Source organism: Equus caballus, chromosome 13 (genome assembly GCF_041296265.1).
Source record: "Equus caballus isolate H_3958 breed thoroughbred chromosome 13, TB-T2T, whole genome shotgun sequence".
In the NCBI taxonomy this organism is placed as follows: Eukaryota; Metazoa; Chordata; class Mammalia; order Perissodactyla; family Equidae; genus Equus; species Equus caballus.
The window spans coordinates 4404918-4432331 of NC_091696.1; the positions used below are offsets into that span (position 1 = coordinate 4404918).

The 27414-nt window shown below is 45.2% G+C and overlaps 1 protein-coding gene and 1 long non-coding RNA gene across 3 annotated transcripts in view; one reads left to right on the forward strand and one right to left on the reverse strand.

Moving 5' to 3' along the window:
* Window positions 1-27414, reverse strand: part of RNF216 (ring finger protein 216) — a 153250-nt gene that overhangs the window by 19199 nt on the left and 106637 nt on the right. For both annotated transcript variants that reach the window (XM_023655206.2, XM_023655205.2), the window contains exon 14: window positions 6532-6629. In XM_023655206.2, coding sequence (XP_023510974.2) covers window positions 6532-6629 — 98 coding nt within the window. The remainder of the gene's footprint in view (window positions 1-6531; window positions 6630-27414) is intronic.
* On the forward strand, window positions 15-6983 carry LOC138917056 (uncharacterized). Its single transcript, XR_011424461.1, has 4 exons — window positions 15-632; window positions 2900-3016; window positions 5876-6662; window positions 6753-6983. It is a non-coding gene; the product is annotated as an uncharacterized lncRNA (long non-coding RNA).

The following is a 27414-nucleotide window of genomic DNA, read 5'->3' on the forward strand; positions in this document are numbered from 1 at the left end:
TGTCACAATTCCACATTCCTAGACTCCCTTGCAGCTAGGGATGGGCATGTGTATGACTCAATCCTGGCCAACAGAAAGCTTGTAGGAAAACTGCTTGTTTCCAGGAGCACTTTAACTGATATGGAGGGGCAGATGACTAGAGTGAAAACGAGGTCTTGGCTCTTCGTCAAGAGCTGGCACTGCTGAATTAGTTACTTCCATGATTCTCTGTTCATAACTCTAAAATAACACGTGCCATCCTGGCCTATACCTGTGTATGTGTCTGTCTTCCTCTACTAAGCTGAGCTCCATGAAGGTAGAGGGCAGAGACTGTGCTGCAGTACCCAGCTGGAATGAAAAAATATGGTCTTGATGGCTGGCAGTCAGAAGGTCTGCCTACCGAGATGAGGGAAGAGCATGAAGGACCCAAAGGGTGGACAGCCCTGAGGCTGGGACTTAGCCCACTGCTCTGAGGACTTCTCTTCCTTCCAAGTTGGAACTCAGAGTGGTGACCAGGGGACTGCTTCAACATAAAGACTCTAATAGTGTGGGGAGGAGTTCTGATCTGCAGACTGACTCTCTCCTAAGGCTGAGAAAATGCAGCCTTCTTTCTCTCACTGCTCCCAAGTTTTCTGCTAAGTACGAGTAGCCAGGTGAGTCTGGGGGCAGGCAAGTGTTTTTAATTACTGATACTTAGAAGACTGTTGGAGCATGCTCCTTAGCAGCCAGCTCCTGTGTTTAAAAATAGAAAAATGCATTAGGAAACTGACTGCTATTCATTTAGGTTTCATTTTTGAATGGCCCAAAATGAAAGCAAGCAGAACTCTGGCCTGAAAAGAACTGAAACCCAGCTCAGGTTACAAGAGAACAAATGAGTTCTAAGTTTTTTTGAATAGGAAACATCGTCAAGGAGACAAAGTTGAAATGAAGTGAATTTCTTACTGTCAACTTAATAATATAGCACACATGCCCGTGATTTCAGTCACTCAGCAACTGTGAAGATACTTCTCAACGCGTCACAGGAAGACTCACAAAGGTTCTCATGAAAAAGTTTCTAATTTGAAAAGCTGTGACCAAAACACAATTGCAATTTTGTATAGCACAAACTTTCTGTGTAAGAGCACCTTCAAGACTGAGGTGTGGCTTTAAGCCATGGCAGTCTGGTTGCCTGGGGCTGGCTGACTTTTTCCCTGGGCAGCTGCTTATGCTGTAGTGTGGGAAAGAAATGGCTGAAAAGAACCAAGGTTACACAGTTCTTTTCTGAAGGCCTGTGAAGAGGGTGCATTTGCTTGCTCTGTTCCACCAAGCTGTCAGTTGCCAATGTGAAATAATAACGGGTGTGGTAGGAGAGAAAAGGCACTCATAAACAGATAGAGGAATATATAAAGAACGCATACAACTCAACATTGCTATAATGTTCAAACAGCTATTCAACACTGCATGAATATCTATTCAAGCCCTTTGCTTCTGCATTCACAAGAACAGTACTAGCTAGGGCCACAATGGCCCTGTACCAAAAAAAGGATTGCTACTACGGGATGTGGGGACCACGTATCCAATAACACAGAAGCACAAAATGGGCTTGGGGAGAAATCATAGTTCATTCTTTTGGGAGGAGGGTGATTTGGCAACTAGATTCTAAACTAGGCAGGAAACAAACAGCCCCACAGGATATGGCCCTGGGCAGCACAGGAAGAGAAGCCTGAGCTGCAGCTGCGTCTGCTGGCCTTGTGTTTAAACAGGAAGGCGCACTGCCCTCTCCTCTATAACCGATCGAGATCCTATGATTCCACTTATTTGTTCCCACCACTATTTAAATATGTTAGGAATGCCTCTTTGGGAGCTGTCTTCATTTCTTGTGGCATATACTATCCAAAACCTTAAACAGTTTTCCTTTGCGTATGCATTTTTTCCTACTGTGGTAAAATGGACAAAAAATTACCATTTAAATCATTTTAAAGTGTCCAATTCAGAGGCTTTGAGTATATTCCCAATGTTGTATAACCATCACCACTATCTAGTTCCAGAACATTTTCATCATCCCTAAAGGAAATTCTATAGCTATTAGGCAGTCATCCCCACGCCCCCCTCCCCTGCAACTGCGAATGTGTGTTCTGTCTCTAATGGATCTGTTTGTTCTGTACACAGGCAAACGGCCACACGCCTATGGGTGCTTCATACAAATGAAGTCATACAAGAAGTGGCCTTTTGTGATTGGCTTCTTTCACTTAGCAGGTTTTCACGTTCATCCATGTTGCAGCAAGTATCTTCATTCCCTTTCTATGGCTGCGTAATATTCTACTCAATGGACAGACTGCATTTTGTTTGCCATTCATCAGTTGATGGACATCTGGGCTGCTTCCACCCTCTGGCTACTGTAAACAGCACTGCTATGAACAATCTCGTCCAAGTTTTTGTTGGATCACCCGCCTCATCTCACACCACAGATTATGCTGTATTTTACTATTCAGCAACAATAACCTGCTTATAATTCCCTGTGTGGATTGTGCTGTTTCTTACTTTTGACCCCAGCAATGAGCAGGATTCCTTGGCTCTCCGGTACACAGCGTAAGGGCTATATGGCAGGGAAACAAAGTGAAAGCCCCTGAAGTACCCCTTCCCTACAAAGAGTGATACCAGAGTCTCGTGGGCACCTTTGAGATTGGTGCCACCACTGAAGACTTCAAAGATGCAGGGGTGTTGACTCCCAACCGCATCTCCTTTTACTTCTCTGTTTGGCCTGTACAGAAAAATGGGTCTTGGAAAACAGTGCATTACTATAAGCCTAATCAGGTGTTCACCCTAATTAGAGCTGCTCCTCCAGATGTCATTTCTTACCAGAGCAAATAAACATAGCCTCTGGCAACTGGTACGTACCTATTGATCTGGAAAATGCTTTTATTCTCTATCCAATAAGCAGAGAATACCAGAAGCAGTTGGCAAGGACCTTGATCATCTGTCATCCAACAGTACAACACACTGGACTAATATTCAGATGACACGCAGCAGATAGAACCTGGTGAACAGGAAGTAGCAGGTACTCTAGGATACATTAATATGGAGTATGCATGCCAGAAAGTGGGAGACAACTCCCTTGAAAAGAGAGAGATCTGTACTTTCTATGAAGTTTGGGTGGTCTGGAGGTCAGGTGTGTCTAGCAGGCTACTCCTTTTGAAATTAAGCCCATGTTGCTGTATCGTGTATCCCTGACCACGAAGAACAAGTCAGACATTCGGGAGGCCTTTCTGGGTTTTGGAACCAACATATACCACATTGCTGTGTTAGTTTTCTACTGTTGCCATAACCTTAATCACACCCACAAAGTCCCTTTGCCATGTAAGGTAAAGATATTCACAGGTTCTGGGGATCAGGGAATGGATATCTTTGGAGGACATCCTTCTGCCTACCAGTCTGCCCTCTGGTTTCCAAAGATTTGTATCGATCCCACACACAAACTACAGCTATCTCAAACCATGGACCCCAAAGATCTCATCCACTGTAGTATCAACTCAAAGTCCCAATCTCATCTAAATCTCAGCTCAATAGTGCCAAATCTTATCATCTAAATCAGGTATAGGTAAGACTCTGGATATGATCCACTCTGGGACACGCTGCTTCTTCATTTGTGGTCCTGAGAAACTAAAGAAACAAACTATCTGTTCCTAAAATAGGACAAAGGAACAGGGATAGGACAACAGCTAGAGATCCTCTGGTTTAAAAAGGGAGAAAATGGAAGGAAGAAGGAAGTCACCATTCCCAATCAATTTAGAAATCCAGCCAGGCAAACTCCCTTATACTTTAGATCTGAGAATAATCCTCTGAGGCTTGAGGCTCTGCCCTCTTGGCTCACGGCTCCACTCTCTGCGTAATCCTTCTTTTTTCAAGAAAGGTGGCATATGTTTGCAGCTAAATAGTTTTTAATCAGCTTGTTTCCTGCTTGTAGAATTTGGGGGTTCTGACAGACTTCTTTCATTTCGTTCTCTCTGTCTCTTTCAGTCCAAGCTTGCAGTGTTTCTGTTGATATAAAATTCTCAAGAACCTTGTGGGTTTTCCGTGTATGTCACAGGGATTCACTCCATTATCCATGAAGCTCATTCACAGGTATTTCCTAGATAATCCCATCTCTATTTTTGACTTCTGCTGAGCCAGCTGAGGGATAACATCCAAGTTTCCCAGAGAATCCCTGGTTAGATTGAGGGGGTCTGTGAGTCACTCCCTCAGTTTCTTCAAAGAGTCTTTGTATGACTGAATACTGTGAACACATCCTTGGCTTTTCTCTAGAGCGTGCTTTTCTTGACAGTAAGTCTTAATTTTAGGATCTTCTACCGTCTGGATAGGATAAGAATTTCAGAAACAATCAAGTCCTGTTCCTTTTTTGTTGATTCTTCTTCCTTCTATCTATCACTTTCCACTTACATTTTCCACTCTTCAATACTTTGCCTGGAAATCTCCTCAGTTAAATGTCCAGTTTCATCATTTACAAGTTCTGCTTTCTGCATAACTGCAGGACACAACTTAGCTGAGCTGTCTGCTCCCAGATAACAAAGATTCCCTTTCCTCCAGTTTTCAATAACATGTTCCTCATTTCCTTCTGAGTTCTCGCCAGCAGTGCCTTTAATGCCCATATTTCTACTAACAGTCTGTTCATGGTGATTTAAGTATTCTCTAAGGCAATTTAGGTTTTGCCCATAACGTTCTTCACTTACTTCTGAGCCCTCAGTGGTGGAGTTTCTCATGTCCATATTTCTACTAACAGTCTGTTGAAGGCAATCCAGGTTTTTTTTCTTTCATGCTTCTCAAAATTCTTCCACTCTCCACCCAGTGCCCAATTCCAAACTCACTTCCACATTTTTAGGTATTTGTTACAGCAGCACTGCATTTCTGGTACCAAAATCTGTATGAGTTTTCTATTGCTGCTGCAACAAATTACCACAAATGTAGTAGCTTAATATAAGACAAATTTACTATTTATAGTTCTGTAGGTAAGAAGCCCAGCATGGGTCTATGAGACTAAAATCAAGGTGGTGGCAGGCCGCATTACCTACTGGAGGCTTGAGCAGAGAATCTGTGGGCTGTTTGGGCTGTCAGCAGAATTCAGTTCCTTGAGGTTGTAGGACCAAGGTCTCCGTTTTCTTGGTGGCTGCAAGCTGAAGGGGGTTCCCTGCTTCTAGAGGCTGTCGCATTCCTTGGTCATGGCCTTCCTCTTATCTTCAAAGCCAGCAACAGGAGGTCGAGTCCATCTCATGTCTCTCTGACTCTCTGTCCATCACTGCATCTCCATGTGACCAGAGAAAGGCTCTCGGCTTTGAAGAGTCACGTGATTAGACTGAGTTTATCTGAATCTTCCGATCTCAAGGTTCATAACCTTATGCACATCTGGAAAGTCCTTTAGCCATGTAAGCTAACATATTCACAGGTTACAGAGATAAGGGCATGGACATCTTTGGAGGCCATTATTCTGCCTATCAAACTTGTGGTAAAGAGCACAGTCAGAAAGCCGTTTGCCTAGGTTCAAGTCCCTGCTATGCCACTTACTACCTGTGTGACTATGGGCAAATTACCTGGGCTCTCTGGGCCTCAGTCGTGTCATTTGTAAATGAGGATAATGGTACCTGACTGTGTGGAGCTTGGAGACTGCTGACTGCCCCAAATAGCCATTTCTCACTACATTTTCTTAGTAACAAAACTCACTCCTTACCCTTCAAATTTAAGCTGGACATAAAGTCACCCCCTAGAGACTACAAATGATGCCTGTCTTAGAGCCAGGTTGTGGCCATATGACTCAGTCTAGACCAAAAGGATACGAGCAGAAGTAATACATAGAATTTCTGCATCACTTACAACTTAAAGAAAGGCTACCTGCCTAGCAACTTGTCTCTTTCTCCTTTCCTATCAGATGGAGTGTACATGTGGCTGCAATCCAATCACAATCATGCAGATGAGACCACCGCCCTAGGGAATGGTGAAGCAACAAGATACAGGAACCTGGTCTCTGCACGACTTCACCGGACAGATCTGCCCCATGTGCCTGGCAAGGCTGGACCCTTATATGGGAGAGAAACAGACTGCCGTATTAACTTAAGGCAATGCATACAATAAGTTTATATTCGTAAAGTGCTCAGCCACATAGGGAGTGCTATACAGTAATGGTTCTTCTTCTGCTTACTGATTACATTATTTTGCATTCTAGAGGTTGTAATTCCATTTAATGCCTCAGGCCACCAGTATCCTAAAGGAAACACAGATATAAGCAAAACTAATGAAATCTAATCTAATTAAAATGTGTTACTTGCTTATTTACTTAGATAATAAGGAGAACAGCAACCAACATTTATTGAATTCATATGTGCCAGGTACTTACTATGCTACATCTGACCCCGGGAATAGCTCTATGAGGCTGCAGAGACAAGGAAACAGAGTCTCTTCCTTGAGACCACTCTAGATTGGGTGGCGTGAGAGCTTGTTCTTCCCACAGTACTCACCGCTCCCTCTGCCAAAAAGGCAGGTTAATGGGGGGGGGGTGGGAGTGGGGTGGGAATCAAAGTTACTCACATAGATGTTCGGTACTTGATGTCATCTTTTTCAGCCAGCTCTTCACAGGTAAGGCCATTGTGTTCTTTCCACAGTCCCTGACACTTCCTACAGGTTTCCTGCAGATAAGGGAGAGACAAAGACAGCTCCTGGTGAGTAGACACCACACAAGTTTCTGTTCAACAACAAGGAATGCGAAACACTTGGCCTGAATTCTTTCAGATGATCTCTCTCTCTTTCAGCAAGGGTATTTCTAAAGACATGCCTTGATAGAAGAACTAAGAATGATGAGAAGAAAGCATGGAGAAAATTTTCTCTCCTTAGATCAAAAGAAAGTGTTGCTCCCATCACCCAGTCTGCAGAAGGCTGTCTAAAATGCCTGGAGTTACCTGAAAAAACCACAGAAGACAGATTTATGTGACCTTGGGTTTTTAATATAAAATACTGCGAGCTGCCTGAGGGCAGGGACTGTCTGGGTTTTATGATTTTCTGCAGTCCTTATGCCCCGTGTTCCAGTGTTGGTCTGGCACAGAATCCTTCTGTTGAATTGAAGAATGGTCTAGATCAGGATTACTAGGGCTCCTTAAGGGAGACATTCCATTCCCTCAGTTGTCCCTCACTCATAAACATGGATGTCATCCTCCATAGCTTAACTTCATTTATGAGCATGAATTATAAAGTTACTACTTTTTATTCTAGGATTTTTCATAGTTCATGAAATACTTTAATGTGCCAGGAACTATCTCACATCAAAACAAGACTTTATTTTTAAGAAATGTTAATCTAATTTAATCTCCATAAATGGAAATTACAACCCTAATAAGAACAATGAAGGAAAAGATGGTGGTGTCAGCCTTAACCGGGGACCCGATCTAGTCTAGGGGGACAGTGAAGGCTTGAGGAAGGGGAGCCTGAGATCTGAAAGATGAGTCAAAGACAGTGAAAGAAGAATAGCATCCCAACAGAGGAAGAGTAAGAGAAGACTCTGGCAGAGGAAGCTGGGCAAGTTTGGTTCCTATGGCTGGACTGGACACAGTGAAAACAGGCCTGGCGAGGCCCTCTGAGGCCCGTCCATGTGGGGTCTTGTAGGGCATAATTATCAGTTTGACCTTTATCCTAAGAGCACTAGGAAGAAGTCAAAAGGCATCAAGCATGGAAGTAACAGGATGAGGTTTGTGATTTTAAAAGATCATTCTCCGTGGAGAACAGACTGGAGGAAGGAGAGAGTGGAGGTGTAAACGACAGGCAGGAAGCTATAAGTCATCCAGGAGAGAGACGAAGGAGGCCTGGACTAGGGAGGGAGGGGCGGACGTGAAGGAAAGTCGGCTGATGTGAGACAAGTTTAGGAGGTAAAACTGGCTGGCTTGGTGATGGCCCGGCCCTGGGAGTGAGGAGAGGTAAGTGTCAAGGATGATGCCATGGTTTCTGGTTTGTGCAACCCGAGATAACAGCGACATGGGTGGAATGTGGGAACAGCAGGAAAGGCCTGGCTTGGGTAGGGGAGGGCAGGTGTTAAGATCCTGAGTTTGATTTGGGTGGTGATGATACAGGGGGACCTGTGAGACACCTGGCCAAGAGATCAGGCCGGGAGTTGGGGGTAAATGTTTATCATTTGGGAGTGGCTGGGCTAGGTCACTAGGAGATATACTAGATTATAGCTTCACATCAATTCTAGAAACATCTATCTGTACTCTCTACTTACAATGGAACTTTCTCTAATATACACTACTAAGGTGACTCTAACAAGGCACAGAATAATATGCATAGTATAGATGCTACCATTTCTACATAAGAAAGGTGGTGGTGGGAGAATACCGGGATACATAAAATCAACCTGAAAGGATACCCAAGAAACGGTAGTACTGAGTGTCCCAAGAGCTGGAAGGCAGGGGTGACGCTTCTTTTGTATCTTTTGAACCCTATACCATATAAATGTACTATTCTAATTAAAAAATAAATGAAATTTTTTTCATCTTTTTTTTAAAAAATGCTTTTTCTCCCTGAATCCCCCCTGCACATACTTGTATATTTTAGCTGTGGGTCCTTCTAGTTGTGGCATGTGGGACGCCACCTAAACGTGCCCTGACGAGCGGTGCCATGTCCACACCCAGGATCTGAACTGGTGAAACCCTGGGCTGAAGTGGAGAGCGAGAACTTAATCAATCGGCCACGGGGTCGGCCCCTAAAATAAGTAAAATTTAAAAAGCGTACGAGAAATGAAATGGACTGCTCAGGGAGCTGAGAACCTGAACAAGCCTTTGGTGGAGGTTGTAAAAAGGTTTCCATCAACGGAATGCGGTGGGTGCAGAGAGGAGCTGATAGGAGATTCCATATTAAAAGCCGTTGGTTCCAAGAGCTATGATGTTCTTTGGTCCACTACCTGTACCCCTGTCAGCAAACAGAGACTAACTCAGCAGTGGCTTAGTTATTACACACCAAAACGTAAAGCAGTGTAAGATCCATTTTTAAAAGACTCCGTGCTTGACTATCCCGGAAACTGGAGGATAAACAACAGCTGCAGAATAGATGAGCTGGTATCTGGATTCTAACCTTCAAAACAATACTAACCTAGCCACCCATCAGGAGCAGTGGCTTGAAAACAATGCACAGCATTTAGACAGTGCTTTGTAGCAGCCCTGGTGACCCAGTTATTAATTCATGGGACCTTCTTCACGTAGGAAGAACCCATTTTCCAGGTGAGGCACAGGTCCCTGACAGCAAGATGACCTGGCCAAGTGGAGGCAGCTGTGAGTGAGGGGTCACTATGAAGCCACTGCTCCCTCCTAAAATCACAGTGGTTTCCCTGTAGGTCTACACGTGGACCTTCAGCCACAGCACTTCTCACTGGGGAGCCAGGGGTCCCAGAGAATAAAAGTGAAATGTCTTTTGAAGACACCAGCCATTGACAATGTGACACTGAAACCCACAATTAAAATAAGGCAAGCAAACAGCAGGCTGGGTAAACTTAACATTTGCAGCTTTCTCTGTTGTTTCTTTAAAACGTACCCTCTCTTCTAAACACAGTGTATATTTCACTCAGTTGTAATTCTCTCCTTAAGTACAGCTGGGCTTTGTTCCTAGACTCAACAAATGCTTAAACAATATTAGGCAGAAGAAATGTTCTTGAACGTTTCTACCATGAAAATAATCACATTCTTCAAAGTAAGGTTAATGAGAAAGTCCCAAGGACCATTTTAGAAGGCAGGATACATTTTGACAAATAACTTCAAAACACGAAGGACACGCCTATCCCAGCTATCAAATCTAATCGGAGACCATGCTTTCCATCGCCCGTGTGCACTTTCAGATCAGGAAGAAACAGCTGAATTCATCATCATCCCAAAGACAACAAAGAAGGCGGCTCCTTCCTTCTAAATGAGGAAGGCGCACACACACTGGTTAACTCATTAAGGAGCAGCTATTAGTCCATGGTGTTCATGATATGAGGGATTTCTGGTTACATTTTATGTTGCTCTTTAGTCCTTACGACGCATCAAGGTGTTCTGACTATTCACTAAGGTGGGCTTTCCTTCCTTTCCCTAAGGGAATCGGAGAACTTCTATTTTTCCTAGGGTAAGGATGCGCACAGTCTCCTGAGGAAGTCAGATATGTGAGCAAACCAAGTAGAGCACAGTGGAGTTAAGTGTAACAGCGTACACAGACTCACACGTGCACACACGAGACAGCAAAGAAGGGGGGAGGGAATACCTTGGGATAAACTTAACCAAGGAAGTGAAGGATCTATACAATGAAAACTACAAGACTTTCTTGAAAGAAATTGACGACGACATAAAGAGATGGAAAGACATTCCATGCACATGGATTGGAAGAATAAACATAGTTAAAATGTCCATACTACCTAAAGCAATCTACAGATTCAATGCTATCCCAATCAGAATCCCAAGAACATTCTTCACAGAAATTGAACAAAGAATCCTAAAATTCATATGGGGCAAGAAAAGACCGTGAATTGCTAAAGCAATCCTGAGCAAGAAAAACAAAGCCGGCGGAATCACAATCCCCGATTTCAAAACATACTACAAAGCTACAGTGATCAAAACAGCATGGTACTGGTACAAAAACAGGTCCACAGATCAATGGAACAGAATTGAAAGCCCAGAGATAAAACCACACGTCTATGGACAGCTAATCTTCGAGAAAGGAGCAGAGGGCCTACAATGGAGAAAAGAAAGTCTCTTCAACAAATGCTGCTGGGAAAACTGGACAGCCACATGCAAAAGATTGAAAATTGACCATTCTTTTTCACCACACACCAAAATAAACTCAAAATGGATCAAAGACCTAAAGATTAGGCCTGAAACAATAAGTCTTCTAGAAGAGAATACAGGCAGTACACTCTTTGACATCAGTTTCAAAAGAATCTTTTCGGACACTATAACTCCTCAGTTAAGGGAAACAATAGAAAGAATAAACAAATGGGACTTCATCAGACTAAAGAGCTTCTTTAAGGCAAGGGAAAACAGGATTGAAACAAAAAAACAGCTCACTAATTGGGAAAAAATATTTATAAGCCACTTATCCGACAAAGGGTTAATCTCCATAATATACAAAGAACTCACACGGCTTAACAACAAAAAAACAAACAACCCGATCAAAAAATGGGCAGAGGACATGAACAGCCATTTCTCAAAAGAAGATATAAATATGGCCAATAGACACATGAAAAGATGTTCATCATCGCTAATCATCAGGGAAATGCAAATCAAAACTACACTAAGATATCACCTTACACCCGTTAGATTGGCAAAAACATCCAAAACCAAGAGCGACAAATGTTGGAGAGGTTGTGGAGAAAAAGGAAGTCTCATACACTGTTGGTGGGAATGCAAACTGGTACAGCCACTATGGAAAACAGTATGGAGATTTCTCAAAAAGTTAAAAATAGAAATACCCTATGACCCAGCCATCCCATTACTGGGTATCTATCCTAAGAACCTGAAATCAGAAATCCCAAGAGTCCCTTGCACCCCTATGTTCATCGCAGCATTATTTACAATAGCCAAGACGTGGAACCAACCTACATGCCCAGAAACTAATGATTGGATAAAGAAGATATGGTATATATACACAATGGAATACTACTCAGCCATAAAAAAAGACAAAATTGGCCCATTCGCAGCAACGTGGATGGACCTCGAGGGTATTATGTTAAGCGAAATAAGCCAGTCAGAGAAAGACGAACTCTATATGACTCCACTCATAGGTGGAAGTTAGTATATTGATAAAGAGATCTGATCGGTGGTTACCAGGGAAAAGGGGGGGTGGGGGGAGGGCACAAAGGGGGAAGAGGTGTACCCACAACATGACTAACAAAAATGTACAACTGAAATCTCACAAGGTTGTAATCTATCATAACATTAATAAAAAAAATGAACAAAAAGAAAAAAAAAAGAAGGGGGGAGGGGCTAGGTCAGACAAGAATTCCTTGAGGAGTTGGTATGTTCACGGGACTGAATGAAACAAGCATCGCGAGTGACAAGAACACGCAGCAACTGATCAAGTGCTCCTCCGAACCGGGCCGACATCGCTCTGGGAAGCGCCTGTTTCAGCTACCGCAGCCTTGAAAGCCAGTACCTGAAGTGTAGAACTGGACTCTCAAACACTTCAAGTGAGATATAGCAATATGTTAATACTTTAATGAACATAAAAAGGTTTTCGTTTCACCAAATAAAATTGTTTAAAAGTAAGATTTATTTCATCCCACTCTTTTAAATTTTCTCTATTTATGTATGTTTTGCAACAGTAGTACATAGACATACTTTATAAATAAACAAACACATACACGGGGGGGCGTTCTCTACACAATTTTTCTGATACAGTGAGCAATCACAAAGTCGTGCATCTACCGCTCTAGATATTGGAAAGTCACGGAAGGGATCCAGACAGGGCAGCCATCTGTCCGGGCCTGCATTTCCGATGCTTTGATGGATGCAACTGGCTGAGGCTTGAGGCAGGAAGACAGTTAAATAGCAACTGGAAGAATCCATGAAAGAGATGAAGGTGAGAGAGAAGTCTAGAGTGTGTTCTGGGTTTCCGCCTTTGGACACCAGCTGCGCTGGTGGAAACAAGAGCTTGGATCAAGTGATGCAGGAGGAGGAGCAGATCTGAGTGAGGGTGGGAGGCAGAGGTGAGAACATAAGTTTACTTTTAGACTAGCTATTTATTTACTCTCACTAACTGCTGAATTTCTATCATTTGCCAAGTGCCATACGAGATGCTGGGAATACAGTGATATGCAAGTTAGACTCAGTTTCTACCTTCTTGGAGCTTATGTTCTATTGAAGAAAACAGATATTAAAACAGGATATAAAGCTAGAGCTGTGATGGGAACATTTCAGAGGAAAAGCGCCAGGTGCTCTAGAGTAAAACAGTAGAGTGAAATTAGCAGAGGTAGCGGGTCTCCAGGCAGAGGGAAGAGGAGGTGTGAAGGCTTTGGTTCGGAGAGGGCTGTCTGAGTCGAGGAGCACAGAGGAAGCTGGTGTGGATGGAGCCCTAAGGGAGGGCTGAGAGTGGACCGTGGTCAACCCTGTGTGTAGATGCAGAGGCTGCAGGGAGGAGTTTGGAAAGGCAGGCTGAGTGGGTGGGACGTGCAATGATTTGATTTACATTTTCAAAAGATCATTCTGGCTGCTGATGGCCAAGGCACAGCACTCGGTGCTTACTAGGTTGTAGGACCTTGCGGTGACTCCCTCATTAAACTAGAGCCAGTAAACAACCTCTGGGGAACAAGCCCTGAGTCTGGATTCGATTCCTGGCCAGACTTCCTCCACAAATAAATAAGGCCACAACCTCTTTCCTGAACCAAGCTGTGCCAACACTGAACCTGGCAGGGGCGAGGCCAAGCTGTGATTGGGGAAATGGCAACATGTCTATCTTTTTCTGTTAGGAATAAGTGGACAGCTTTTTCTATATGACTTCAGAAAGGTATTTCATTATTACTTTAATTTTAAAAGTAGACTGTTTTTCAGTTTTGGCTCTTGATGACATTCCCACTGAAATGCCGTCTATATGGTAGGGACATATCTTGAAGAGGCGTCCTGAACTCACACATCCTTCCCGCTACCCAGCACTACTGGCTCAAAGTTCCAAACCATCTTCCGGTATGGGGTGCTTTTACAGACACATCTTCAATCCTCACAGCAATGCTATAAGGGAAGTACTAGACCATTAGCCCCATTTTTTTTGAGGAAGATCAGCCCTGAGCTAACATCTGCAGCCAATTCTCCTCTTTCTGCTGAGGAAGACTGGCCCTGAGCTAACATCCGTGTCCATCTTCCTCTACTTTATACGTGGGATGCCTACCACAGTGTGGCTTGCCAAGTGGTGCCACGTCCGCACCCGGGATCCGAACCAGCAAACCCTGGGCCGCCGAACTGGAACATCCACATTTAACTGGTGTGCCACCAGGGTGGCCCCTCATTATTTTTTAAAGTAAATGATGGGGCCAGCCCCATGGCCCAGTGGTTAAGTTCGTGCTCTGCTTTGGCGGCCCAGGGTTTCGCTGGTTCAAATCCTGGGTGCCGACATGGCACCGCTCATCAAGCCATGCTGAAGTGGCATCCCACATGTCACAATTAGAAGGGCCCACAACTGAAAATACACAACTATGTACCGGGGGCTTTGGGGAGAAAAAGGAAAAATAAAATCTTAAAAAAAAAAAGTAAATGAGATAAGAAAGGCTCAGACAGGCAAATTAAGTTGTTTAAAATCACAGAGCTATGGACTCAAGTTTGCTTGATTCCAAATCTACTCTTTCTGCTCCATTCTCACCGCTTGCCAGCATGGTGTTTGCTAGCAAGAATGGGTCATTGTTTACTGGAAAACTTGAGGACACGAGGGTATGAGACAAGCCCTGAGGTTACAATGGGCATCTTGTGTAAGGAGACCACAGGTGAGAGCTCGGCAAGGCCGCGCAGAACCGAGCGTCATGGTATGAAAGGCGTGGACACCCCGCTGCAGCTGTGCAGGATGCCTGCTTCCCCGTGCTTCCTGGAGAGCTGGGAACGACCCATGAAGCAGGATGGATTGGGATTCAATCTGAGGACACGAGTTCTGAACGATGATAGGAAGCTGCTAATCACAGAGCGCTCTCAGACTGGACATGTGTGAGGAAGCAGCTGTTCCTGCTCCCTACAGCCAGTTGCACGTCTGGCAGGGCATGGAAGGAAGCATGTTTTTAGATTCCCATTAGATGGACAAACAGAGACGCCTCGATGTGAGTGCTCCACACCAGAACCAAATATCAGGTACTTGGTTCTTCCCTCTCCTGGGCCTTTACTTATAAATACCCACCACTCACTTCCCCAAAGGTGGCCAGGACTGCAATATATGAAGACTTGCTAACGACAATGCTTGCGATCATCACCATCAACAACATTGCTCTGGGTCAACGGTTTGTTCCAAGTGATACAGGTTAGAGAGACAAGTCCTGCACTGAAAGGAATGATAACGCTCACTTTCCCTCCCTCGCCCCCTTTAACAAATACCTCCTGAGAGCCTGCCACAGGCCCGACCAGGCTCTGTTCTCAGCAAAGGATAAGCGAACAAATGAAGTCCCTCCCCTTCTAAAGTCTATGTTCTGGGAGCGTGTGAGTGGGGGGCTTACAAATAGGAAGGCAATGCACCTCTGGGGGAACTAAAGCCAGGTGAGGGGGGGGAGTGTGGGCAGGGAAGCTGCCATTTTACACGGTGTGAGGACGGCCTCGTGCATGGGTGGCACTTCAGCTCAAACCTGAAGGGTATCTGGTAGAAGAGTGCAAGCAAGATGGTGGAGTGATCAAGGAGAGGAGCTCAGAGAAGCTGCCCGTTGAGGGTCTCACAACTTGTCCCAAGCCAGCGTCCAGGGCCAGCAGGGTTGGCCTCCTGCCAGCGTCACATGCCTGACACCCTCAACCACAAATTGCTCTGCTTAGATGTCCATTCTCCTCTGGCAACACATACTCATCAGTTCTCATTTCAAACACCAGTGGCTCTGGGAAACCCAAACGACTTGGGCAAAGTTGGCACTCTTTCCCTGGACTCCTGGAGCACTTGACTCCCACTCTCTCACAGAACTTTTAATAGCATCTTGTAATTATCTGATTACATCACATCTCCAAAGAGCCAAGCCCTCCTTACAGGCAGTTTGCCCTGCTGATCACTACAGACAGGCTTGGAACGGAGGGTTCAATTCCTCTATTCAAAAACGTGCTGTCCTTTGAGTGCCTATTTCATGCACATGGGGATGCACTGGTGAATAAGCCAGCAAAATTCCTAACTGCAAGGAGCTTACAATCTGCCACACGTCTCAGTTATCTTTGGGTTCTAGGGCCTCGCACAAGGTCTGACCGACACAAGGGGCTGAATGTATGAAGAATTACAGAGAGAAGGGTGGCAAGACAAAGCACATTCGTCTCCATGCAGAGAGTTACAAATAGAGCCCCACCCCTACTCCTGAGAGTGTTGCATTTTACATGGGAAAAAAGGCACATAAAACCTCTCAGTAAACTGATCCCCTTCCCCAAAGAATACTATTTCCTCCCTATCAGGTCTTCATGTTTATAAACTATGCAAAGTATAATAATGATTTTATGAGAAAATCAAGTCATACATAAGACACTTTCAGGTTAATTCATTGGAGTTTATGCCTTAAGAATACAGTTTCTATCTTTTTCATTGTGGTTCCTTTGCTCTCCAGCTCCCTTCTCCAATCTAATGCATAAAACTGCAAAGACCAGTTATTACCAAGAAGCGAATGGGCAAATGTCTGCAGCTGGTGCCTGAGAAAGCACTGCATGTATTTCAGTTAAGATGTTCTTTGTTGATTTTCTCCTATAGCTCCAAAATGTGGAAACTGATCTCTCTTCATGTCCAATGAGAGGAGGTTCACAAACAGTAGTGCCCGCAAACGCGTGCCTGTGAGCACCTCTAGTTTACAGGGGTCAGGACTGAAAAACCACAGTCAGCCTGGCTCTCTCCCTCCCCTCCCCAGGGGCTCCAGAAGGTCAGTTACTACCCGAGGTCTGACCACAGGCTCCTCCTGCCCCATGCACTGGAACAAGAGAGCCCAGCCGGCCTGGGTCCACTTTCTCAAAGGAAAAACAGATTCTAACATTAATTCTTTTAATGATGTCTTCTATCCCATTGCATCTCGTCTCCACAAGAAGCCAAGGTCTCTGGGCAGGGGATTTCTCTTTCTCCCGCAAAGTAAATAACCTTTCTGGGCAGGAGAACCTCTTGGTTTCTAAATACAGAAATTCAAATCTGGGAGTGGCCAGGCAACAGCTCTGGACAACATTACTGAGAAAATGACTTCTTAGGGGAAGATTTCATACGGTTCTCACAACTTTCTGATGGTCATATACATAGAGTAGAGGATTTAAAAAAATGTGTGCACTGGATTTCTATGTACCCATCATTTCTATGCACAGAAGCAGACTCAGAAAAAAGAAATCTCTCTCTCTAATCTCTCCTGCAGATTAGAAAGAAGCCAAACATTGCTTTCCTTTAAGTCCACCAGGATGAGGTGACAAATTGGAATAGGAGGCTTCAAATTTGGTTTCTGTGCTCACGCTGCCCCCTAGAGATAGAAAGTTATAAAGGCACCGGGACTGATGGGGATTTACACAGCCTGGGAGAGGGCAATGCGTGAGAAATACGGATTGGGAAAGCCAGTTCCACCAGGGCCACAGCTGCGTGCTTTTACTATAGTGAGGGGACTGGCACTTCTAAGATGAAGTGGGAGGTGAACGCTTCCCCGAATAAACATAACTTCTGTTTTACTTCATCAGAATAACCACAAGAACACCAATTCCTTTACAGCAGTTATCTAAATATTGATGACTGTTTCTCTCGAATGCCCATTTACCAGAATCATTGGGACAATATCGGCAACACCCAGGGCAATGCCAGGAGGTGCACATTTATATACAAATCCCAAGAAAAATATCTGAGGTCCTACTAGGTACTGACAACCTGGGCATTGGGGAGTAAAATGAACACAAACCCCCTGCCTTCCCAGAAGTTACCGGGGGTGGCAGGCAGAAGTCACCATACGTTAAATAAGCAAAATACACAGTAAGACACCATTACAGGAGAAAAATTACAGGTGAGAAATAAAGGAAGGAAGACTGTTAGTGCTAGGGTGCAGAGAGGGAAGTCATTCACAATCATAAAGTGGGTGGCAGACAAGGCCCCTCTGAGAGGGTCTATTTAAGTGAAGATTTAAGAAGGGTGAGGAAGTAAGCCTTGTGATGTTTGGAAGAAAGAACTCGAGGCCATGGGAACAGCCAGGAGTAAGGCGGAAGGCCAGTAAGAGCTGAATGGAAGGTGCAGGGTCTGGGGTCTGCGAGGTAAGGATAAAGGCCTTCGGCACGTACCCAGAGTAAATGAGGTTAATGACGATTCTCTCTACAAGGATTTGCATGAGGTAAGTCCCAAAGAACTCCCATCTGCTGCACCCCTTTCATGAAGAGCTCTCCTGCCTCTGAGCCACACCTCTGCCAGGGCCCTGGGCCTCTCCACGCCTCCACGTTGCAGTCACAGGGCAGGAGGGCAGAGGCTGTGACAGCCCTGTCCAAAGGGGTTTGCTCACAGTAGAGGCTCAACACAACAATACAAGTTTGTGGAACCAAAGTTACTCACAGTTATGCTTTTAAACTTTGAACTGCAACCCACTGATGGGTTGTGAAATCTTTTTAGATTATGACCATTTTTTTTTTTTTTTTTTTAACTAGAACAGAAAAGATACTAAAGTGCATTCCACATGCCAGGTATTTTTTTGTAAAAGTATTGTTTGGCTTACATCTATGTATGTTTATGTATGTATTGGTTTTATGGTAAAATAAATTCTTAGTATAGATCACAGGCAAAACAGTTTGAAAGCCATTAACTTAGGATTCATTCAAAAACCAGAGCGGCCAGCCCCATGGCCAAGTGGTTAAGTTCACACATTCTGCTTCGGTGGCCCAGGGTTTCACCGGTTTGGATCCCAGGTCCAGAGCTAGCACCACTCATCAAGCCATGCTGAGGTGGTGTCCCACAAGCCACAACTAGAAGGAACCATAACTAAAACATACAACTATGTACTGGGGGGCTTTGGGAAGAAGAAGGAAAAATAAAAAATAAAATCTCTAAAAACCACCCAAAAAACCCAGAGAGTTTCTTTAAGGGATCAGAGAGAGTCTTTCTCCTAATAGGAACTCCCAAGGACCCCTGTGAGGGATTGAAAAACGGCCTCATCTCCAGCTTACCCTGTAGGTAATGCTTTTAGTGAGGAACAATCATAAGAATCAGGCAGAATGACAGCCTTCACGACGGCTCAGTAGCAAAGCAATGTATTAGGAAGTGGTGGATCTAATAATAGACCATTTCAAATTGTCAAAAATAAATGCTGCTACAACTTGGGCAGAAACAAGCCCAGGCAGATCTCGTCTTTGCTCACCGCAAGGGCTACTCCTGGGTTTCTTGGAGCTTCTGGGAAACTTGGCATGGCAGGAGTGGCCAGTAAAGACAGCTCTTCTTTGCTCAGACTTCCCTGTCCCCTTGCCCTGGAAGATAGGCTCCAGGTTTTAAAACACCCCCCAGAGATGCACCTCCCACAACATGCTTCGGGACCACACATATATTTTCATGGTGTTAGCTAACTGGGCAGGGGCAGTGGGTGGAAGCAGACACAAACGGCTCCTCACAGCCCAGAACCTGGAGGAGCTCCCCTCTCCCTCAGTGCCGAAATGAGAAACGCACATGTTTTTGGGGGGAGACAGGCAAGTGGCGGAACGGCTCAGGGAGGAAGACTGAAAATCAAACAGGAGGCACGACCAAGGAGAAGAGCGCTATAGCCAACGCACAGCTCTGACCAACTGAGGAGCGGAAAGATGCTACCTGCGTCATCTGAGGCTAGAGAAAGGGGGAAGCAAGAACTGGTCAGCTTGCCTCCATACACTCGAAGGGAGAGGGAACTGCACTCGCCAGCTCAAGTAGCTCTGGCCTTCGCAGGGCTACCATCCAGCAGGGGTGACAAGTGGTCACGAGACGACTGGATCCCTCCCCTGCCTTGGGCTGCCTCTCAGATGTGTCAAGGGGGACAGACAGTATGTGCTAGAGGGCCAACCTAAGTGTCTACGTGGCAGTCACATCTGTGACTGAACTATCATTTTGGTTTCTCTCTTAATCTTATGTGGGTTTGGTTTGAGCCAGCGTGAGAAAATTCAGCTTCGGGACCAGTAGTGTCAAAGCAAACCCTTGGCCCTGGGACAAATTGTCTGTGTGCAGAAGAATCACTGCGGCTGCTCATCAAAGACGCAGATTCCAGCACTTTGGGCCTCGGTGGGCCCAGAGCCTGCGTACACAGCATCTCGGGACACTGTGACAGCTGGCTTATGAACTGTGTTTTAAGAAACCTTGTCCCGGATCACAGCACTGCCTCCTTAGTGGCTTTCCTCTAGGACAGTCCTGACTTCTCTGTGGTGATTTGGTTTTCCCTCCAGCGAAGAACAAATACATGCTAATTAATGTCCCTCGCCCAATAGGCTGCCCAGCTTCTTTTTATGGATTCCTGAGCAGACAGCACATACGCTTTTCTCACTCTTTTCTTCTTTGTCGACGTTAGAAAAAAAGGTCTTCTGAACGTACTGTCCACTTTTATCTTAGCCTAGGTCTGATGACATACTAGAAGCCAGAGAAGTGGAGAAACCAGGCCCTGCCAGGCAGGCCCAAGAGGCAGGGATGAGGGTCATCTTAGCACTCCTCCCCATGCCCAGTCTAGCGAGCGGCTGGGAGATTTTTTCAGCTGGGCTTAAAATAGGCTGCCCAGGTGGGGTGAAAGCACCGCTGAGGCCCAAGCACAGCAGGAAAGAGGAAGCAGAGACTCCACGCATGGTCATTCAGTGGAAGTGCTGATTCTAAGGTGCAAGTGTAGTTTCAGGGGGCATTCTACACAGCTGGCAGTGGTACCACGTGCACCCAGGATCCGAAGGACTCAGGGTTTACAATACCCCTCCGTGGACATCAGAGAGGACAGCTCAAAAGGTTTCTGACCTAGGCTTTTTACTTTATAAGCAGAAGTTTCCCAGAGGTAAACACCCGTAGGCCAGTCACAGTAGCCTGTGGCTCAAGAAACACCTTGGCCACTCACTGAGCACCCCCTCCTCCAGCCCGGCAGATGGTCTATCCCTGAGTTGAGGAGTCCAAGAGGCAAATAATTCTAAAAGAATGAGAAATCCTTCCCAAAGAGGCATGGACTGAAAGTTGTGCCGCACAGGTTAGCGAGGCTCTCAGGCAGGGAAGGCATTACTAGAAACTGTACTTTCTCAAATGTTAAAGCTGATAGAAGAAAACGTAGGCAAATACCTTTGTGTTCTTCAGTTAGGAAAGGACTTCCTAAACAAGTCCCCAAAAGTACACACTATAAAGATGAAATAACTGAACTGAGCAGTTTTATTTTGAGGAGGACACCCTAGCCAAAAGTGACAAACGCGTGACTGACTAGAAGAAGAAATTTGAAACGCTTAAAACTGAAACAAAATTACTATCTAGAGAGTACAGGGAAGTGGTAAAAATAAGGAAGTAAAAAATAAGAAATCTGATAGAAAAATGTGTTAAATATATGAATAGGTAAATCACAGAGGGGAGGTGAGCAACTTTAGAAGTTATCAGAGAAATGCATATGAAAACACTTTACACTCAGCAGACTGGCCAAAATCACACGGTCAGTCAGGGTCAAGTGCTGGTGAGGCTGTCAAAGGGAGCCACTGTGTGCAGCTGGAGAATCAACTGTCCAGCCACCCCTGCCTGGAGTCACTTCCCCAGGCCCAGCAGGAGGTATCTGGGAGTCTACGGCAGCAGACAGGGGCTCTGGGTACACAGGAGAATGGATACGATGGTGAGCAGGCAAGAAGAAACATTCACAGAAAGCAATACAGACAGACCTCAAAATATAATGAAAAAAGAAAAAATGAGTCTATAGCACATACCATTTATGTAAACGAAAATCATACACACATAGCCCTCTCTATTTTCTCAAGATACACACATATCCAAGGACACATACTGAACATTTCAAGTGAGTGTCTAAGGGGAGGGGGAATAGAAGTAAGGATTGCAGACGAAGAAGGAAAAGAAATAAAACAAGAGAGGGGTCTTGCACAGGCGATTCTGATGGTGACCTGAGATGCAAGGTGTGACTGACTCAGATTTGAGGACCTGAGGGTTCCAGCCCTCACCCCAAGACTAAAGATACTGCCCACACACTCTGGGCTCAAATCGCTATTACTGCCCCCTACCCTCCACAGGATTTAAAACCAGGGGTACAATGACTGATTAACCTCCATATTCGAAAACCAAAACACAAAGCACTAGCAACAGGATGTAAGCTCAGAGTGCGGGGTATATTCTGGGGTTATCTTTCACTAATGCTTCCATTTTGGTTAGGTTTGAGGATTCATTTCACTGACTTGGTCTAAAAATGACTCAGTTTCAGAATACTTTGAAAAAAACTCTGGCTAGTTAAAAATCAAAATAATAACAACTAGCATATACTCAGAAAGATGAGTCCTGATAACTGTAAGAGGATCTTGTGGAATCTATGATCCTGGGGTACCTTTGGTTCTCCATTTCTTAGACAGCTTTATCCATATTAGGACTTCATTTTTCAACCATTTAGGATAAAATTCTTAAGAACGGAGGGAACAAAATTCAATCTTTTCCTGATGACTCACAGTTACGGTCTCGGTGCACATCAGCCACTCTGAGCCGTAACCAGGAAAGCCACTGGAGTCTACCCCGATGTGTGGGCATCTGCTCCTACCCTGAATGTCCCCAGGCCGCTGGGCCCTCCGAGTCCTCATGTTTATTTTGAACGTTCGTCCTGATTTCAGACAGCCCCTTTTCACTGCTGTTTCAATCCCTGCCTGAAACACTCTCCCTTTCTCCCGATCTGTCTGTTAAGGAATCGAAAACCGGATAACTAAGCGTTTTAGAACTGGGTCTCAAACAAGAACAGACCGACCTGAAGGCAAATCTCTAGGCCTCACCTTGGAGGATAGAGCATCACAGACTGTAATGTTAACTTTTTTGGATGCTTCAAAGGCTTTTCAGATTAGCTCCTGCCACCAGTTCAGCAGGGAAGATGAAAAAGGCAGCCATGGAAAATTCTTCTCGAAACTGGTAAGGACTGCAGAATCTGCCCTGGCTTGACCTTGATGGCCCTTTCCCAACCTGACTGTCCTCACCTACCGGGCCAACAATGTGCAAGGAAAGGCACACTCTCTCTCAGCAGACGCGTGCATGGGCTGCAGGGTACTAAGGTCAATCACCTCACCTCGTGTTCAGCGTCTCCGAGGTGGTCTTCCAGCCTAGGCAGGGCGCCGTTCAGAACACCACCCGTCTTTAGTTATTAGGGTGGAGAAAGGGGCCTATGTCCTCTCATTTTACTAGATGGCAAGCCCCTCTTTCACTAGGACATATTCAACCCGTTCTTATCAACAGGCTTTCTCACCTAACCCAAGGTTCTGACAGTGGGAGACCACGTATATTACAGTTGTTTTAGATCTGGTTGCCCAGGTGTCATTAGGCTCACTGTAACTTTTTAGGGCCCATGATTTATGAGGAGTTGTCTTTATGAAGCCCTTTGTCAAGAAAACAAGACTATGAGCCAGCCTTGACGGTCTAGTTCAAGTTCAGTGCTCTCACCGCTTCAGCAGCCTGGGTTCATTTCCTGGTTGCGGAACCACACCACCCGTCTGTCAGCTGCCATGCTGTGGTGACGGCTCACAGAGAAGAACTAGAATGACTTACAACTAGAATATACAACCATGCACTGAGGGGTTTTGAGGAGGAAAAGAAAAAGGAAAATGAGGCTTAAAAGGAAGACATCACAGAGACATAGTCTCTGGAACTGTAATAGCAAACATATGTTTACCAAAGGGATTAAGTGGGGCCTGGATTTATGTGTATTCCCTCATTTGATGAAGCAGAAGAACAAGCCTGGGAGACTCACTTAACTGCACGAAAACTCAAACAGCACACAGAGCAACCCCAGACGCCACGGACTGGCACTTAACACAACTCTCCTCAAACAGACGTCTCAGGAACTCACCTCTTCAAAATGGGGACTTTCTGTAATCATGTCTGTTTTTCCCCAGGACTCAGGGAGAAGGGAGTTATTCTTGAAGAACACGTGACGGGTTTAGATTTTATGTGGTGGATTTGGGAATTGTTTGGGAGGTGTGGTCTGAGCCTGTGAGATGGGCTAGGATCTCAGGGAGGGGTGGGGCTGGAGTCCGGATTGGGGAGACTTTGGCATGTAGAAAGCATTTAAAGACACAGCCTGGATAAGATCACCCCAGGCAAGTGGGGACAGAGGAGAGCCCCAGGGTGCTCCAGGAGTGGTGTGCAGGGGGAGAACTAGGAAGCTTCTGAGTGGTGAGGTTGTTTAGGAACCTTTAGATTGGGTTTCTAAAATGGAGAGATGACAAATGAGAGAGAGAGTGGGGAAAACTGACATGCGCTAGGGATCAGCAACCTCTACCTTTTGGGCCAGTTAAGGACATCCCACTCATCTCTCTCTGCTTGAGTGCTGAGGCACAGCCTACTTGCATTTCCCTCTGGTGATGTTTTGTAAAACTTGATACAGAATTTCTGTCATTCTGTAGTCCTAGAGTGATAGGAATCCAAAGCTCTGCTAGTGTTGGGCTTCCTGGAACCGAGAGGGATACAAGCAACCAGCTTAACTCTGGGACCCAGTCAACCACTAGATAACACTCAGATAATTCTTGGCTCAAATTTTGTTAATAATTGGTGGGTCAGAATGGCAACATTCATGTAACATAAGCGCACAAGTTAGTAGCAGCTTCCTGGAACCACAATCTTCACTTCTCACACACAAAAAAGGCATTCCTAGGTGGACATCCAATAGGAATGTATCAGTAATACCCTTCCAGTATAGTTGGGCTTATGGCAGCTATTCATGCCTGGGAGTGTATGTATAACAAGAACATGACCTCCATATAGCTGTTAAAATTGGTAGTTACAGTTCGTATGACTATTTGTGATACCAAGAGCGGATAATGACTTCTGGAAAACTTGAGCAGGGGAACAGGTCTTGGAGGAGTGGTGGGGGTTGGGGTGGGAAAGAGCCAAAGAGAGCATTCGAGCGGGAAGGGGAGGAAAACAATTCTTCACATCATTTCTCTACAGTGGCTGCTTTCTCCCCGCCACTCCTCTGACAGGCCCTGTATGTCTGCATTTTCCTATCTTCTTGATAAGCCTCCTCCCCATCTCCCCAATCCTACTCTTTCTCCAAGGATGTTCATTTCCCCTTTAGCAACTGGACTTTATGAGGAGGTAGCGGCCACATGAGGGCCCTTCCCTTGAGAAGTCTACTGTCCTTTCCCTCGAGTGTGGTGCTCACTCACTCTTTGTTGGGCTTCTTGGGATAACACACTCTCCCTAGCTTCCACTTGCTTCCTGTTCCCCAAGACAGACTCACAGACATGTTCTTTTGGAAGGATTTTACAGCTCATCACTCTGGGTAGACAGATCACAGAAAAAATGACATTTAGGAAGCTAGTTTTCAGAAACTCACTTTTTTTGTTTTAAAGTAATGGTTTCTGGGGCTTGGTTTCAGGTGCACTTCTAGGCTGGTAATTGGAAAGTCCCATTGGATTTCCTTCCACTTCTGTTTTTAAAGTTCACCCATCCTCCCCACCTGCTGCCCCAACACCTTCTGAAAGGAATAAAGACAACACAATGCAGCAGAGGGGGCCTAGGTTTTGGAAAATAAGACAAACGATGTGTTGCTATTTATTGCTATGGGTAGGTTCCCCAGTCTCTTCTCAAAGATTTACTATTCAGATCTCCTTGGAGTAGCCTAAGGATTAAATGAGAAAATATGCCACCTCTTTTATGGTGCCTGGCACGCAGAGGCTATCCCTTTGAATGCTGACTTCACTAGGGGCTCCACTTCCCTGCTGTACCTCTCACCACTCTGTCCTTTGTGTTTCTAACTCTCTAACAATTAGAGCACCAGCACAAGCCTGATGCTCCTTGTGGCTTGTTTTCTACACTTGCATGGAGTGCAACCTAGGTATGAGTCTGTCTCTCTTTTTTTCTTTTCTTCTTTCTTTGTTTATAAGGTTTGCAGGGCAGATCCCATGCTGACATCATCCACTTAGAATATTTACTGTGGGCCAACTGGGGACCAAGCAGAGTGTCGGGGTGCTGCCAGCAAAGCCTGAAGTTATCAAACTGTGTCACCTTACACTTCCCATACTGGAAAACCTTTGAATCCTGGACCTAATCCTTCAGCTGTGGCCCCTGGCCATACTCTTTGGACTACATCTGATCACAAAGCTCTTGTCTTGAAAATCCAGGGCCTTCCTCACTGCCCAGGGAGTTGACGGCCATTTATAAACCACCCATCTGCCCAAAGCCACACTTGGCTCCTGGAAAAGGGACGGGAATCAAGGAGACCACACAATCACTAAGGTTTTTAGAATGACTTCCCTCCAAAGAACTCAGAGTTCTCCCAAATTCTTTATACCACAAGGAGACAGAATCCTCACCAACTTTCCAGGAAGGAAAGAGCAAACAAAGTGAAAGCAAATGAAAGAGCGTCATCACTTTTGGTCCCTAATGGCCACCTCAACATTCACTAATTCTGTTCTGGTATCAACTGGGGAGGTATGATAACGTGCTGTGTCATTTTTATTAAGCAGGGTAAGAAACCAAGAGTGACATGGCTTGCTGCTGTGTTGCAGATGACAGTCTCCTTTTGCTGGTATTTGAACGAAGGTCCTCTCCTCGACCTCAGCTGGAGGCAGAGTTGGTACCATGCTTCACAAGCGCCGTTTTGTTTTTTTAAAGATTGGCACCTCAGCTGATGTCTGTTGACCATCTTCCTTTTTTTCTTTCTTCTTCTCCCTGAAACCCTAGTACATAGTTGTATATTCTAGCTGTAGGTCCTTCTGCCTCTGCTATGTGGGACGCCACCTCAGCATGGCCTCACAAGCGGTGCTAGGTCAGTGCCTAGGATCTGAACTGGGGAAACCCCGGGCCGCCGAAGTGGAGTGTGTGAACTTAACCACTCGGCCACGGGGCTGGCCCCACAGTGCTGCTCATACAGCAGGCTTGCATAGAGAAAGCTGCCGCCTACACTAGTACTTTTTCACATTCTCATTAAAACAGCAACAATAACAACACACACACACACACAAAACCACAAAACTCTCCTCAGACTTAACAGCAAAGGTGGGCTGTCAATCTTTCCCTCCTTGTTACTGAAGTGTGACAAAAAGGAAAGCTTCTCTTGGGTGCAGGAGAGATGAACTGAGTACATGGGTCAGAGAAGGGAGGAAAAAAATGTCAACTTGACACAGGGGCATGATACGAAGTGCAAGTGGAAGACTGCCAGCTTGCAAGGCATAGAAACAGGGACATGAATACGGGTCTCGGTATAGAAACTTCATAATACACGGCGTGGCATGCTATTATTCTTCCAATGCCTTATTCCTTTCATTCTCCCACTTCACGAGCTTTGGCAATTCCAGGTATGGTATAAGAAATCTTTCACAGATTTTTGTTGTGGGAAGTAGCACCCCATCATTTGCTTAGTGCATTACCCATCTGATGTCTCCAGACACTATTCTTCTTACACGTCTACACACATGCCCACATGGCTCCTCATCAGTTGAAAACTAGTCATCTCTGTCAGATATACAAGTGATTTCATCAACGATTCTTAGTTCTGTGGGACATAAGACTACAAAGAACATCAGAGAACACTTTAACGTGGGGGGGGTGGCTCCCGAGGTTCCCTCAGGGGATCATTGCCTAGCCCCTTGCTCCTCAAAGGATGAACAGCACTGTCTGTACCTGGGAGCTTGTTAGAAAGGCAGAATATCAGAC